The sequence below is a fragment of the Oryzias melastigma genome, linkage group LG9, assembly GCF_002922805.2.
Source record: "Oryzias melastigma strain HK-1 linkage group LG9, ASM292280v2, whole genome shotgun sequence".
NCBI lineage: Eukaryota > Metazoa > Chordata > Actinopteri > Beloniformes > Adrianichthyidae > Oryzias > Oryzias melastigma.
In genome coordinates, this window is record NC_050520.1 from 33,699,041 (window position 1) to 33,715,885 (window position 16,845).

The window sequence follows — 16,845 nt, forward strand, 5'->3', positions numbered from 1 at the left end:
TAACCTTCACTTCTTCTCCACACTTCAGATCCTCCACCTTCTTCATCTCTTCTCCCTGTAACCTCACTCTTCCTCTTGGGTTCCTCTCATTCACACACATGTACTCTGTCTTACTGCGGCTAACCTTCATTCCTCTCCCTTCCAGGGCAAACCTCCACCTCTCTAGCTCCTCCTCCACCTGCTCTCTGCTCTCACTACAAATCACAATATTGTCTGTAAACATCACAGTCCATAGTGATTCCTGTCTAACCTCATCTGTCAGAATATCCATCACTGCTGCAAAACAGAAGGAGATCAGAGCTGATCTTCCACCAAATGTTTAAACTCTGTAAAGTTGCACTTGTGCTACCTGTGAGCACAGTATGGTGTGAGCACATTTTCTCTACGCTAAATTGAATCAAAACTGCCTTGAGAAGAACCATGACTGATGAGCGTTTAAGCAATGTTGTGCAGAGTGTAGAGTCAAGAAGGGCTATAGGTTCATAAATCTTGATGACTTTGTGGATGTGTTTGTCAAAAAACATAGCAACAGGTGCATAAAGCTATTCTGAAGCCTGGTAATTAGAATCTCACAGATCCAACTATTGATATTAATATTCTTATATAAAACAGCTGTTACATGTGATTGTTTCTGTACCTTTTTTGATTTGTATCAGGTTTTCCCCGTTTTGTTTGGAATACATGCAGACTTGACTTTCATCAGAAAACCGGGCCTTGGGCCACTGGCCAACTCCTTGGCCCAGTTGAAACACTTTCTCCACCAGTCCAGGCTCAGAAGTGTCTTGACTGGAGGAACCCGACAGTTGTAGTTCATCTCCTGAATGTGGAGGTTTTTGAAGCGGTTCCTCCACCTCATTCCACTCTTTCTGCTCGTCTGCACGTCTGAACACGTCCACAGAATCCAAATGATTTGAATTCCAGTTTTTGTGCGTTTTATGAGCCCGAACTCCAATTTATGTAAAACTAAAAAAATGATTGCTTAAAATTAGTTTTACAGTGGGCCCTGAATCTATATTCTATGAAAGTTTAACTTTTCAAATGGAATTATAGAAATTAATACAATTTCCTGGATATTTTACATTTTTTGAAAGGCTGCAAACATTCATTCTCACTTAGTTCCAGTCCAATCATCCTTTGATATATTGTAAAAGTATTTAGCCTAAATAATAATAATTAAACTATGTCCTTTTCTAGGACAGCACACAGACTGTTTTTGACTATATTTGCATGAATTAAACAAGTTTATTTTAATTTGTCAAAAATGTGGCAATGACCAACAGGCAACACTTTTATAGCCCCTTCTATAGAGGTCAACAGCCAAAAATAGTTCATTTAGGGTTTGGTTACCTTTTAAGCTAACAGGATCAATTTAGCACTTGATTTAGAAAAACATTAACCTATTAACCTGGTCTTGAATTAATACAAGGTTTGGGTGATGTTTGTCTTACTTCAACCTTTTTAGCTCTGTTCAGTTTCTCCAGTAAATTTATTGGCCAACAAGGAGATTATAGTAACTTTTTTTACACACTTTCAGTAAGTTCAATTTGTTATCTTATTTAGCAGTAGACCAATCTGTAGTTAACAGCTTCAGCATTCACACTTGCATCTTAGCAGATAGCAAAAATGTTCTATTTCTTTTTATGATTCACACTGAATTGCTCTCTAACTCCATTTTAATTTTGAAACAGGATTATTTCCTTATTATTTCCTTTTTGTTAAGTTAAACACAAAATGAAAAGTTTTGTGCTTGAATAAGGTGACTGGTGACTATCAGGCCCAATCCGAGTTCTTCCCTTCTCTCTTCTCCTTCACTTATCCCTCCAAACGGACGGTTATGAAAAAATAGTGTCTAATATTTCAGATGTTACTTTCGTCGATGACATCATCAATAATCGCCGGTCCGCTAGCATTAATCCAGAGCTTCCAGCGCTTGAATATACATAATAGCGGTTTTATAACTTTAAAAAGGTCGTGCTAAAACATAAAGTCATTACTTACACTTAAATGTAAACATCTGTGGTTCAGAGCGCTCCCACATGAAGAAAAACACTTCTCAGCGCGACGCGGTTTAGCATCACAAAGAAGGGCTTTGGACCCCTCTGTTTGGAGGGTGAAATTTAAAAAATAATAATAGGAAGGGCTAAGGGGAAGGAGAAAGGGAAGTTTGGATTGGGCCTGACTTTAAAACTTGTACGTTGAGCTTGACAGCTCGTCTGATTCATGGTGTGAATCTGCTCCAGTTTTGCTGAATTACTCTTTATTCATCTTTCTGTTCCATTTATTTCACTGCTAAAAAAAATATCCCATTAATTTTAACAGGACAAAAACATTTGAAGTGGCACATGTAGTCTTTTTAAACAAAAGTAATGACTGAAAAAAGCTATTTAAACTTCCAGTTTGTTCTAGTTTTATTTTTACTTGTTTAACTGATTTCCAAGAAAAAAAAATCTTGGTTCTTCAAATGTATCTCTGACTCAGTTTTCCTTTTAGCAATGAAACCATCAGTTTAGCTTTTAAAATGTATTTATTTGTTTGCACTAGAGAAGAAAGAGGAACAAAGCACAGACAGCTACATCTGCACCAAAAACAGTTAAACTTGAATCCACTTCCAGGTCTTTTCATTTTTCAGAATGAACCAACAAAGCTTTTTTGTAACCATGAATACTTTCAAAAAACTTTTTATCCTTTTTATTTACTAACTGTGGATATCAGGCATGTTTGCTACTGATAAAGTCAAGTGCTTTAAATTCTTTGTGCCATATAGAAAGAAGGTGATTGTAAAATGTTGTGTGAAGAACAGATGAGGAAGCAGATCCTAAAGATGACTCTTGTGATACACAGAGCCGGGTTTATTTAAGGTCCTGACATTTAGCATATCCAGAATCTTTAACCTCACTTCACTGGATTAACCCTTCTCTGGTCTTTAACGACTGTTGTGGTCCACACTCTCTAATCCTAGTCTTAGTTTCTTGAACGTAGCTGCCTTTGTACATCCCTGAGATAGGTACAGTTTGATTTGATGGTTTTTGTAAATGCGAGTGAGGTGTGCAGTGAAGGGGATCTCTACCTCAACTGGAAAACCTTCCATCACAACCTCACACTCGTGCTGTGGTGGAACTTTGACTTGTATAGAATTAGAGTGGATGGTTTCTTCAGTCCCTGAAGTTACTTTTGAAAACTGCAATGCGACTTGAACTCCTCCTGACATAATATTTGGGAATCCTGCTTCAAACTTTGTTTGAACACCTAAATTTAGAGCACAAGAGGCAGTCCATGTTGCTGTATTGCTAGTTTTTATTGAAAGTTGAACCGTTTTTGTGGCTTCGTTTGAGCCCTCATTGGCAGTGACAGATTACTGTAAGATTTCTGGATGAAGGTTTTTCTTTTTTGCTTTTGTATTGTTGTACTTGACATCAGATATTTCCTGGCTCAGGACTCCTCTATAAGTAACAACCAGTGCTGCACACTTTGTGATTAAAGGTGCACACTTCTCACAAGGATGCACCACCATTAGGCCTTTTTTATTCCTTCCCACATAAACGTTTTCATTCCTCACAAATTCTTCCAAAGTCTTCCATTTAATATCCTCAATATTGTCTTCATTAACAAGGATTTCAAAGGAGTCAGATTTCTTTTTCCCGTGTCATAGTGACAGAATTTACCTTTACCTTCAGTGTAAAACCCAGCTTTGTATGTTAACTCTGTGGGTCTGCATATGTATTTGTAACACTGACTTGGAGGCGTTTGGATCCATGTGCAGCAGGTAAGTTTAATAGAAACCAAAACCAGGCAAGGGCAAAGACGAGAGCATAATCCAAAAACCAGGCAGGAGTCAAAAACATGGAGCAGGACAGGGAGACGAGCAAAGGTCAAAATACAGGAAGTCCAAAGATAACGTAAACGCTCAAACTTGCTTGAGAACAAGGCAATGCTTCGCACAGAGCAGAGTCCAGACAGGGTATATATAGAAGAAGGCTGATGAGGCTGATGGGAAGCAGCTGGAGATGACATGGGGAGAGCATTGACTGATGGGATATGGAGTGAGGAAGTGGCTGAGAAGGTCAATACTCAGGAGAGGGCTCCCTCTGGCGGTCAGAGATGGAACTGGGAGACAGTTGTTTTACTACACAGGTTCCCTCTAACATCAAATACTGTCCTGAACATCCATCCATACAGCTTGATACCACTGCAAAAGGTTTCACCACTAGTGATAAAATTCTGAGTAGTACTGTAAATATAAATCATCAAAAAACACGAGAAGAAAATACTTTCCAAAAAACAGTATGCAGTATTTGCTTTAGTAGATAGGTGTTCCAATGATGAGAGGGGTTGAGACATTTCATTCTGTACTACTATACACACCCTTTCCAAAAAAAATTGAAATTTCCATGATTCCACTATTTAAATTATTTCAATTATTTGTGTATTTTAACATACTTTGGGGTTTCAGCTAATAAAACTCAAACATTTTTAATAAAATTGGAATACTGCGCAGAAATTACCATTTCTCAATATTTCTAAAAGATTATGATCAAATCGATAAAAATAAAGCATTTTTAAAATGATTTGCCCATCTTCAAACCTCCGATAGTCTGGTCAGGAACCAGGAAAAATCTGTGTCTCCATCCAAATCTACAGGAGAAGAACATTAGTCTTCTCTATAGTACACTATATCACAGTAGTACAAGATTTTATATTTTCCCCCTAAAAAAAATTTCCTTGCCGTGGAATTACTATTTCATAAAAAAAAAAACTTTATCTGACTTTATTATATTTTTGTCACATTTCTAGACGGTAGCTATTAACAAATTGGACCTAAAATTACTTTTAAAAAGTTTTTGAACAGGAATATTTTTTGTTAAATTCTTTCACCGTGAAAAATCACCCAAAAAAAAATATATTTTTTAATGTTAAAGAATGTAATAGTGTGACTTCATAAAAATTATAAAGAAATTTGCCAACATTAAGGGTAAATGGAAAACCTTTTTACAAAAAACATTTGTCAACATCTCAGGTGTTGTTGAACTGCTATTTAAAAAAAATGCTTTTCAAAGAAGGAAACGTAATTATTTTTGGCCTTCTTTAATTATTTTTTTCTTTTAACAATTCCTGAATTTCAAAGCTTGTAATAATTCTATGAGCATTTTCACTCTACAAGCTCACCATGGTTCACTCAAATTTCCCGCCTTCGGGCGCACGATGATGACGACACCATCTGGAAGCCATGGCAACCGAGGAGTAGAGAGGTGTGTTTGTTTTGTTGCGCGCAGCTCGACTTTAGGGGGGAATTTCTTCATTTTGAGTCATCTAACTTTGATTGTAACATTTAAAACGGTAAGTTTGAAAGCGGAAAAGCAGTTAGGAGATAAGTTCAGCCATCAATAAATAACATCTTAACGTGTTTGCTGTGACGTAATGAGTTCTGCTGCTGCAAAATATGCTCTAATGAAAAAAAACCTCTAATGATAGTCTAAGAACTTGATCAGTTATTGATAATTATCCTGCACTTGGACTAATAACCTTTTTTTTTAAACCATTAAAAACGTCAACTAGAACACAATAGAGGTGGAATTATTAAATCCACTTCTTTCCACTTCTTTTGAGCATTTAATCAAACTCTATTTGACCAACTTGATATTTAATGGACGTGTCGTGTGTGGGGGTTGTACATATAACTGCAAATACTGTATAGACTTAGAATTAGGAGCAAATATATTAAAAATATATAATTTTGTATTATTTTTGAAATTATTTATAAATGTATTTTCTAATAGATTTACTATATCTGTCTTTTTTGTTGTTGTTGTTTTTTCCTTTGTCTCTTTTGCTGAAAATTGCTTAAAATAAAATCAAAATGAGCAATCAATCGTTCATTTGTTTTAAAATGTGACATGGTCTGAGAGGTCGTACTTTCTGATAAAAAACACACACAGACACATAAGAAAATTAGTAAGTTTGTGTTTTTGTAGAAAAAAAACTTCTCGTTTTTACCTTCTCGTTTTTAGGGGCGGCCGTGGTGCAGTGGTAGGGCGGTCGACTCCTGATCAGAAGTGAGCGGGTTCGATTCCCGCCTTGCCCGCCCATGTGTCGAAGTGTCCTTGGGCAAGACACTGAACCCCGAATTGCCTCTGGTGGGAGGTTGGCGCCAGTGTTCGGCAGCGGAGCCACCACCAGTGTGTGAATGTGTGTGTGAATGGGTAAATGGGTCTGTGACTGTGAAGCGCTTTGGGCCCTCGAAGGAGGGTAGAAAGCGCTATACAAGTATACGCCATTTACCATTTACCTTCATTTAAACTTTCTATATAGTGGATAGCGGTTATTTTGCTCTTTTCTCCAGCTCTCACGTTTAGTATGTTCAAATATATGGGAAAAAAAGTCTGTAACAAACAGATGATCACATCATTCCAGAATACCCAAGACCAGGACTAGGGTTAAAACCTTTTTAAACTTTTTGAACTTCAGCAAGCAGGTGGTGTGTTCATGGTCCCTCCGAATGATGTGTTCACAGTCTCTCAGGGAAATATTCGATGGATGAAACGAGGAGGCCTTTGAGGATTCCTCCTCAGATGAGGAGTTATGCAGAAAAGCATGACTTGTCCCAGCTGGCTCAGGTAAAAGAGACCTGTAGTTCACAGTCAGATAGGGCTGTGTAATAATGGTGTGTGTTTGTTCCAGGACTTGGTGTCCAACCTGCTAATTGATCAGCCGGATGATCCCATCTCCTACCTAATCAATTTGCTGCAGGGGAGCAGCCTGGACAGTAAGTCAGCAGGAGTCTGTCCAAGTTTTCAGTGAAAATAAAAAGATAAACGATGCAGTGACACCTGTACATGCGTCTGCCACTCGATGGCGCTATGACTCCACACACTCAAACATGCCAGCCCTCACTGTTGTGAATGGGATAGAGAAATTAAAGAACCAAAACATACAAATACAAACCCAAATTATTTATTTATTTTTGTTTCAAAATGCAGATCTATCATCCTTTTGACTTAAACAGATCGATTTGATGGATTGTTGCCAGATACTCTCCTGTCTGTATTTACTTTTGTGTTTTTCTTTTAATTTTGCAACAAAATTAGAGTCTGTACCTCAAAACTATCATTTTTATTAACTAAATCTTTCACATGGCTCAGAATGCTAAATGTCAAGTGAAAAAGCAGATGTAAATGCTAATTTCCAAAGCAAATAACTTACCAATAAATTAGAAATATTATTGATAAATCACAAATCAAGGTCCTGACCATTTAATACCATGAAATAGACATTTATCATAACTAAATAAAATAACAATTAATGCTCAATGATCGTAGACAGCTCTAACGTGAAAAAGATTCACAAGTGAATGCCAAGTAGCACATTCTCCTTAAGAGATGCAAAAAAGGCAAGAGAAAATGTTAAATGTTGCTAAAGTTATGATGGTTGTAGTGACTTTCTGACCTGTGATCAGTCCCCAGAGTGATGGTGATCGGTCCTCCTGCTGTTGGCAAATACACTCTGGTGAGTTTAAAATGAGAACTGACCTATTCACTTCCACCCTTAGCAAAAACGAGATTATTTAAGTGTACTACACGTATGCTCAAAGTGAGGTTGACTTTTTATATGCTATATTATAAACTTAATATGTTCCAATTTAGTCTGAAGAAGTATTCTTTTGTATTCTACATGGTCTATATAGTATACTTGCTATACTTATACTCAAGTAAGCTTTATAAAAAATAAACTTCAAGTGTACTACTTTTATTTATTTTGATTTCTTTTTTAGTGCAAAAGGCTAAGCACAGAGCTGCGGGCCGTCCACGTGACCACAGAGAGTTTGCTGCAGGGCCACTCAGAGGTGAGGACACTCAATGATGAGGTAACCTTCCTGCTGCGTTACAGTTTGGTGTGTTGGCCTCCTCACAGTGACATGGCTGTTCTGTTTGCTGCTTCCTCATGACATCAAGTCTTTAAACGCGGTCAGGAAATGGGGAAACAATGATTTTTAGAGACCTAGAGGAGCTTCATATGTACTGAAGACCCTAGTTCATGTGTATTCCTGGTCATTCTCCATTCTGACTTGCTTTACATTCTATAACTGTTTGGTTTTGTTCAGGATCTTCCCTCTGAGCTGCTGGTCCAGATGGTTCAACAGAGACTCAAAAAGGTGGACTGCTTGACAAAGGTGAGTGCATTAACCTCAGCCAGTCTTTTAGTGTACTTCAACCAGTGGCGGGCCGTCAGGGCCTGCAAGGCCTTCTCTGCTGGCCTAAAAATATCTGAATCACAGACTGATATTAATTATTATTTATTTCCGTGAATACGTATTCTATAATTCCAAATGCTCTGTCTTCGTCCTTTCATTGCTGTCTCCCTGGCTGCGCTGCTTCCAGACGTGTATTTTCCTATTTAAGCATTAACCAATCACATTGCAGCACCATTTGTTGCTAGGGTCAAAGAAATCTGCCCGGAGGCCTTCACAATCAGTTCTGCGGGCCCTGTAGCATACAATAATTGTCGACCAAACTGTTGCTTCAACCAATCAGATCTGGAGGAGACCACGTGCTAGGCCAGCTAGAAGGCCCACGGAAACGTCAGGATTTTCACGAGCTTTGATTGGACAGCTCGCAGCTCGCTCTGGTTCTGCTGACGGACACAGGTGCCGAGGAGCGGCGTGTCAGGTTTGAAGATGTTACCAGTGGAAAGCGTCTGATCGTCTGATTTTTGGTGGAAAATGAATGTCTGGGTAAAGTTGTGGCACAGTTTTGTCTGGCACGGGTAAAGGAGTTCCGTGACTCCATTGAGCGGGAGTGAAGCTGAAATCTACGAGGCTCCTGAACGCATCACGGGCGCGTGCAGCGCAAAATCCTCGCGCAAATATTATTTTCCAGACACAGACCTTGATCGATCACAAAAACTGATGTTTGTCTCCCTCCTCGACCACAAGAGGCTTCAGGAATACCAGAACATTTCCCGCATGCAGCCTTTTCCAGCTTATCACAGCCACGGAACACTTTCCATCTGCGAAACGCACGGATTCTGCACGACAGAGTGATTGAAATCTTCTTGAGGATAGAAAGGATGGATTTTGTGTTTAAATAATCTGGATTTTTGGTGAGTAAAATTTTGCTATCTCCCTACATAATATTGAAATTTTATCAGGTTATTTTTTATGCTTTTGGTGTGTGTGTGGCAGCTGTACCTGCAGTAGAAGTTTTATTGCCATAAAATAGTTAATGAGGGTTGGATTGATTCAGATGGAGCACTACTGAGGGCCTAGGTGTGAAATTTACGGCCCGCCACTGACTTCAACCATTGACTGTAAAAAAATTACTGGACTGAGTGCGTGTGATGTCACCCATGAAAATGGCTTATATTTGGCTCCATCTAAATGAAGTAAATTCAATTGCCATTTTTTTGGCGATATGGACATGTGCTCCATGTTGGAGCCAGACAATCATCAGTAAGCAGTGACTGATCCGAGTCGCTTCAAGTCAACGTTTCTATGGCAACCACTTTCACCAGTGTGAGGTGAGCTTGTTGGAAGCCCACAACTATACTAATTAAAAAACACAAAATATGTCAAGAGGATCTGGTTGCAGACAGAATGGCTGGTGAAAATCATTAACCGGATGTGTTTAAATTTCACAAGATTTCAGAGTTGTAGCCACTTTTGTTTGTCATGATTGTCAGCCGCCATCTTGTCTGTAACCAGGTCCCCTCAAATCTGTCAATCAAACAGTTCAAATGTTGGATGTGAAGCTACATACTTTTATTAAGACATCCGATTGTTCAGTTTAAAACTTTATTGACTTACAGTAAAGAAAAAATATAATAAGAAAAGAGAATTGTGAAGAACATGTTAAAGGGGCCATATCATGATCATCATCTACTTTTTGAGGTTTCAAGTGCATTTTACTCTTCATACTTCACTACAAAGAACCCCAAATTGGTATTTTGATCTGTTCATGCATTTAAGAGTAATCTTCTAAAAACCTGCGCTGTCTGCAGCAGCCCCTCCCATCCCCACGAAACCGAGCGGGTGGAATCGTGCTGACATCAGCACAATGTGAACCGCTCCCTCCAGGGAGAGTCTGATCTGCCAGCACCGTCCCCAGTCTAACATCAACACTCAATTTATCCACTGAGCTAGTGGTGATCAGCAAAAAACTTTCATTGGGAGGAGGAGTCACTCAGTCCAGTTTTATATACAGTCTGTCAATGGCTTCAACACCAGATAGAAGAATGTTTCTTTCCAGGTTTAAAGAGTCAAATGTTTTTAATCTATTAGCAATCCAGCCAAGAAATAAACTATGTTGTTTATTGCTTTGGATGAGAAATACACACAATCATCCATCCATCCATCCATCGTCAAAGCTTGTTGGATCCCTTTTGGGGTCTTGGGGTTGCTGGACCCAACCCGGCTACCGTTGGGTGAACACCTTGGGACCTTTCAGAATCACCAGTTGACCTATAAAGCAAGTTTTTAAACTGTTTGAAAAACCCAAAGAAAAGCCACACAAGCTCTAGGAGAACAGACAAACTCCACACAGCTGGGATTCAAACTAGGGCCTTCTCACTTTGAGACAAGAGTAGAAACCAATACCCCACTCACTGTGCACCTAAACACAATGAATGTATTTTAAAATGTGCAGTTAAAGGGTTAAAGAGTCACCTTTTAGGAGGAAGCTGTCAGCTGCTGCTCCAGTCGGATCTTTGAAGAAGCATCAGACGAGTGAACCTCTCAGAGGAGGCTGACCTCTCTGATGGCGTGTGTCTACCTGCTGCTGGAAGGATGAACCGTCTGTCTGAATGTTTGCTCCTCTCTGACGCACAGCTCTGATGATCGTAATGAGCGCTGTGGTCGCTGTCGTGTCACACTACGATTCCCAGCAGGCACTGTCCGCCCCCCGGGGGAGTAGCTGATCAAAGCCAGCGCCTGCTGTCACATCAGGAGAGCCGCTTTCAGTCGGACGCCGCTTCTCCTTAGCGTCACGTACCGCTTTCAGAGAGCTGCTCTGTGATCGGTTTCAAACAGTTAAAGCTGAGAAGCTGCTGTCACACAAAAAAAAACAACAACAGCACAAACGCACAACAACACAAAGCTGACTCCCCGAACGTTTGACCTCAGATTGAGCTGCTTCACCTGAAAGTTCTGCACGTGGCGACAAATGCATGCAGACAGCTGACACTGGAGATGAACATCAGACTCACGGCTGCTCTTCTGCAGCTGTTCCACAAAATCTCACTGAGGAACGTTTGTCTTCAACACAGTGTCTGCAGCAGGTCATTGTTGTAACCCTGGACCTCCATATCCATCATCCTCACTGCTAGTTATCTGGTGAATCTGAAAATCAGAGATGAGGTTCTCTACACACTGACCGCAGCTCTATGGGTTGAGCCTGTCAATCTCGAGCAGGGTGCCATCTTCCAGACCAGCCCTGCTCCAGACCTGCAGCTCTGAAACTCCATTAAAGGTTCTACCAAGAAAACCCGTCCAGAATCCTCCTGTACAATCCGGCTCATCTTCCTTCTAAACTCCACAAAGCTTCAGCGTCTGTGTGTGTGTCACTAACAGTTACTTTGACTTGCTAATAGCTGCTTTTAGCCTCAGGCTAAACTCATCACACACATCAGGGACTGTCAAACGTCTGTGTGTTTGTGTGAGATGTTTTCACCCGCTGTGATTGACAGCTCCTGTCAGGCCGCCGCCTGCTCCCGTCACATCAAACGCGGTACCCGTCTCTATCCGTCTCCCTTCCACTCTGCCTCCCTCCTCTTCCTAAGAAAGCGCTGACAAAACTGTTCTGCACACGCCCGAGAGAGAGGCAGAAGCTGAGGAAACCAGAGGGCCTGTTCTCACCTCGACTGCTCTGCACAGCAGCTTTATGGCCCATTTGGGAATATTTGGTGACTGGAAACTAACATTTCACTAAGGAAAAGGTGTTTAAAACATGTTCTTGTAGCATTTTTCTGAGAATTTTTTTAAGTGATTCTCCCGCTCCTTTACGTACATTCTTTGGTACATAAAAACTCAATCACACTTTCAGCGATTTCAGAAATCTTGGTATCAAAACATTGAGCTCATTCGGGAATCGGGACATTACTACTTTTTATACTTTTTGAATTACTGAGCAGAATATGCCCCATAGGAAATGAATGATATATATTTTTTATATTATTCAAAAACTTTGTGCAGTTTAAAATCATTGTTAGCAGTCATTTTTAAATAATTTGACAATGAGTAGTTATATTAGCATTATGCTTACATGTTTTGGTAATTTGGCATCTTTTTTTATAATAATTGTATCTAATATTTTAGCAACATGCCAAGGTTGTTTGTTTTTTGGCTAATTTGCACTTTACTGAGGTTGTTAGACTAGTTTTGAGTTTAGCTAGGAATAGGCTAACGTTTTTGGCTAATATTTGCTATCTACTGAGGTTTGTTAGGCTACTTTTGAGTTTAACTAATATTTTAGCAACAGGCTAAAATTTTTGACTAATTTTACTGAGAAATTTTTGGCTATTTTGTAGTTGAGCTAGTATTTTAGCAATGTGCTAGCTTTTTAGGCTAATTTGCCATCAACTAATGTTTTTTGGGCTAATTTAGAGTTTAGCTTATACTTAAGCAATACACTACATGTTTTTGCTAAATTGACATGTAAACAAGCTTACTAACAATTTTTCAGAAATTTAGGCCAACTTCAGCGGCCTTTTGTAGTTCTTTAGCGGAATTTCAAGTCTTTTGGCAAATTTTGCATTTCACAAATAACTTTTGCATTCAGTAAATCCCTTCAGCAATTAGAGTAAATTTCTTCAGCATTTTGAGCAACCAGATTTAGAAAAAAAGCATTCACACAAGCATTATCGCAAGTAATGCAACTTTTCTAGTTCAAATTATGGTGAATCAGGAGCAGATTAAAAAATGCACTTGGAAACAGCTTGTAAGCGTGACATAGAAAAAACCTCCCTGCTCTGCTCCATTCTGATGCATCCACTTGCAAATGAATAAATCCTTTAACACTGTTTGCCTCGTCTGAGCTGGAATCTGGATCCAAACTGTAAAGCCTGATGGGTCTGCTATTGCTTACCATTTTTGTTGCACAGCTGATGTTTAGTTGGGGTTTTAAGCTAGTGGGAGAAGTGTAAACAGAGAGCTCACAGCAACAGGGAAGAGAAAGAGGGGACAGGGTTGCACGCAACTCAGAGGCGAATTTATGTAGAAACTATGTCCTAGAAAATGAGACATGTTTTTTTTTATTTTGGCTAAAAATGACATCATCACAACTAAAAAAAATATTCTGATTACTTTTATTATAGATCAGAAAAGCAACAGAATGGTTGATCCGAGGGGGACTTTAACCCGCTTGCCCTGCAATCCTGCAGATCTCCAGATCCTCCCTTCTCTAACTGATGATGTCTTTTATGATTTGAGGCTGAATTGTATCCAGTTCTGGCTTAAAAATGAAAAAAAAAAGCATTTGAAAATTACTTTAATGAAATATTTCAAACATTTGTACCAAAAGTCAACTTCCCGGATGTCCTAACTGTTGGTTTGGATGTGCGTTTATGCAGATGAAAGGCAAATACTTTATTTCACCTTTTGTTTTGAAGGAGTTGCTGGTGCATGCTGGGTGCAGGTAAAGCTGCTTTTTGTTGTGTTTGTGCGGCAGGGCTGGGTGCTGCAGGGAATCCCTAAAACTCGTCTGCAGGCTCTGAGTCTGCAGCAGGCTGGAATCCTCCCCAAACACCTCGGTAAAAACATTTCTGTGCTCTGTCTGCACGCTCCGTGTTCACCTCTGCTCATGTACGACTGCAGTGATGCTGGAGGCCCCTGACGACGTGCTGCAGGAGAGGAACCAAGGGCGGATGGTTGACCCACAGACAAAAGGTGAGCTCTGGTGGGCTCCACAGAGAAACACCTGTTGACTGACTTGTTGTGACCTCACTTCCTGTGTGCAGACGTCTACCACCAGATCTTCATCTGGCCGAGCGACGACACCATCGCCCAGCGTCTGCAGAAGGGGCGGAGCCTGACCAACAAGCAGCTGTCGGAGGAGCTGCAGCGTTACAGCTGTGAGGTCACAGGGCTCAGATCGGCCTATCAGCACGTCCTAAAGGTCATCAGTGGTGACCAACCACACTCTGACGTTTACCAGCAAGGTACAGACACACCAGGAAGCAGCTTCTGTTAAGGAGGATTGATCATCAGCAGATAAACTCTCAACACAGCTGACATAAAAGCTTGGATCAAAAATTGAATTCCACCATTTGTAAATAATACATATTAAATAAATATTTAGAAATTGAATTTTAATTTTTAATATATTTCCTCCATCATTAGAAAACGCTACAAGATCATGTTAAAAACATTGTTTCCGTCACATTTCTTACTTCTGTGATGGTTCTGGAGAAGGTTCACGGTCCAGCTTTCCTTCTTCTCAGCCCTGGGCTTTGTTCAAACTCGTCACCGCTCCAGACCGCACAGAATCCTGCTGCTGGGTCCACCAGGGTCCGGGAAGAGCCTCCAGGCCCGGCAGCTGGCAGAGAAGCACAGCATGGTGGACGGTACGGCTTCACTTCCTCCGGCCTACAACAAAACAGGACCTCACAAACAGTGTCAAAACCAAGTCAAACAGTGTCCTACATGAGAACACTGATGTAGACCTAACCTGTCTGGATCATCTGGATCTTCCTGGATGTAGTAGTTTTTTTCTTGTCTTGTGTCTATCAGTGAGCTGTGGGCGACTCTTGAGGTCTGTAGCTGCTGATGGTTCAACTCTGGGAGAAGACATCCAGCTGTACCTGGACGATGGACTTCCAGGTAAGTGCAGCATGATCAGAGGGCTCCTGATGAATGTTGTGGGTCATTAGAGATGCTACTGATGGGACTGTGGAGTCTTTATCAACCATCTCCAGCACCTTAATGCTCTGGTGTTAGTCCTGAGAGTGTTGTTTTGTCTGCAGTCCCAGACTCCGTGGTGCTGCAGGTTCTGGAGGAGCGTCTGAGCCAGGAAGACTGCAGCTCCAGAGGCTGGGTGCTGCATGGCTTCCCTAATAATCTACTGCAGGCCAGGAGCCTGCAGGAATCCCATCATGAGCCAAATAGGTTCTGCTTCAGGAACTTTTATTTTGAAGTGATGAATGTTTCTCTTGGAAGCAATCTGAGATCATATCCTCATTCCTTGTCAGAGTTTTCTTCATGGAGGCGACAGATGAGGTTTGTCAGGAAAGAATCACACTCAGAGCGACAGATCCGGTCAGTGGGCAGAGGTGAGTACCGAAGTGGCGAGCTGAGGCAGACTTCCATCCTTCCACATGCACAGACCTGAGCAGGAATCTCCTGCAGGTTTCACGCCGTGTCCAATCCGGCTCCGAGCGCAGAGTTCCACAGCAGACTGCAGACGAGACCTGAGGATAGCAGGGAGGAGGTGATGCGGAGACTGAAAGAGTACCGAGAGCTTAGCGATGCCCTGAAGGTGAGCGCATTTTCATGCACACTATGGAGACAAAAAGGCATTTTGTAACGTAAAAAAAAATCTTTTGTTCAGTCTGTTTATCCAGATGCAGCTCACGTTGACGCTGATCCACAGCCCTGGACTGTGTTTGAGGCTCTGCTGAGCCGACTGACCACAAACTGACTCCTGCACTCACCAAATCCACATGCTGGACTCGCTGGTTCAGGAAGATCCTGGATGTTTCTCATTGACTTTGAAAAAAAATAAAACATTTTTTCTTCTGTCTTGACAAAAGATGATGCATCCTTCCTGTCCTGACAGCAGATTAAGCCTTCATTCAAGTAATTTTTTGCATTCCCATATCAACAGGCGTTTTTTTGGTTAACCACGAACCCACATTTCTCATATTTTCATATCCTATGTAATTTCTTTTTGTTCAGCTTGAGCCAAGGATTCATGTACCTAATTTAAAAAAAAGATGTGGGAGTGTCAGGTAAACGCCACTTTTGCTAGTTTGCCACCCTGACGCCGTTCAAAAGCTACAAACTTTAAAATTAACATCTTAGTACCTTCTTAATGATGCTCCAGGAGGCAATAGATTGAAATTCTTAGGAAGAGTTTAAAGTTTGAGAAAGTACTAAAGGTGATTTTTTTTTGTGGTAAGATGCAAGATGGTAGTCTCTTCCAGAGGTCAAAGGTCAATGAAACTTTGGAGGTGGTTGTAGACTTAACATGTCAGCATATATGGGAAATTTTGTGAAGACTGCATGAACAAATGTTTTTTCCCATATTGTGCAAAAATGTGAAAATCTGCAAATTTCACACTTTGCCACAAAATGATCAAATCTGTATTTGGTAAAAAAAAAATAAAAAATACAAACATTGTTTTAGTTTATGCCTGAGTTATGTTTCTAAACCACACTGGACTCACCATTTTTTTTTAAATATCTTTAAGAATAATTACGTTAGTTTTATGTTTTCAAATGAAAAGCATCCTGTTGTGTTACGGTGTCCCTCAGGGTTCTGTTCTGGTCCCATTACTCTTCTGTTTTTCTATAGGTCCCTACAGGATTACCAACCATTTTTTTCTCTTTCTTCACCCTTTATGTTTGATCTATTTTTCAATAGATTACTAATTTATGAATTACTTGCTGTCAGACTAACTGGATTAGCTGATCCACAGGAAGTAGCAATTACCTGATGTTTGATTTAACGTAACTCCCACTAACACGTCCTTTGGGTTACCAAACGGACACCCCCATGAGCCAGTTCCAGCATGTTGGTGGTCTCCTTCATTCTGGTGGAGATAACTGCAGCTCCTTCGTTTTCTGGAATTCCAGAGAGAAAGAGCTAAGTTCTCCAGAGCTACGTGTTCTTGTTACAGGACCATCTTTGGTTCTGGTTGAGG

The 16,845-nt window shown here is 40.5% G+C and overlaps 1 protein-coding gene across 2 annotated transcripts; it reads left to right on the plus strand.

The window, feature by feature from the left end:
- Positions 1-5,119: 5,119 nt before the first annotated feature.
- ak8 (adenylate kinase 8) lies at positions 5,120-16,321 on the plus strand. Of its 2 annotated transcripts, none has more exons than XM_024276372.2 (15): positions 5,120-5,246; positions 6,509-6,611; positions 6,676-6,760; positions 7,451-7,500; positions 7,766-7,837; positions 8,096-8,164; positions 13,653-13,734; positions 13,799-13,870; positions 13,942-14,142; positions 14,425-14,547; positions 14,714-14,803; positions 14,947-15,088; positions 15,172-15,252; positions 15,329-15,458; positions 15,531-16,321. In XM_024276372.2, the coding sequence occupies exons 1-15, from the start codon at positions 5,137-5,139 to the stop codon at positions 15,618-15,620; spliced, it is 1,500 nt and encodes a 499-aa protein (XP_024132140.1). In that variant the 5' UTR covers positions 5,120-5,136; the 3' UTR covers positions 15,621-16,321. The 2 variants fall into 2 exon arrangements, with proteins under 2 accessions (XP_024132140.1, XP_024132141.1); XM_024276373.2 differs by having other exon boundaries at positions 5,198-5,334.
- Positions 16,322-16,845: the final 524 nt, after the last annotated feature.

What these genes read in the sequence shown, in the direction of transcription:
- ak8 (XM_024276372.2), top strand. Translation starts at nt 5,137, where the DNA reads ATGAGCATTTTCACTCTACAAGCTCACCATGGTTCACTCAAATTTCCC. An exon ending in CTGTTGGCAAATACACTCTG is followed by an intron (nt 7,501 to 7,765) that starts GTGAGTTTAAAA and finishes TTTCTTTTTTAG; the next exon opens with TGCAAAAGGCTAAGCACAGA. An exon ending in TGCTGCAGGGCCACTCAGAG is followed by an intron (nt 7,838 to 8,095) that starts GTGAGGACACTC and finishes GGTTTTGTTCAG; the next exon opens with GATCTTCCCTCTGAGCTGCT.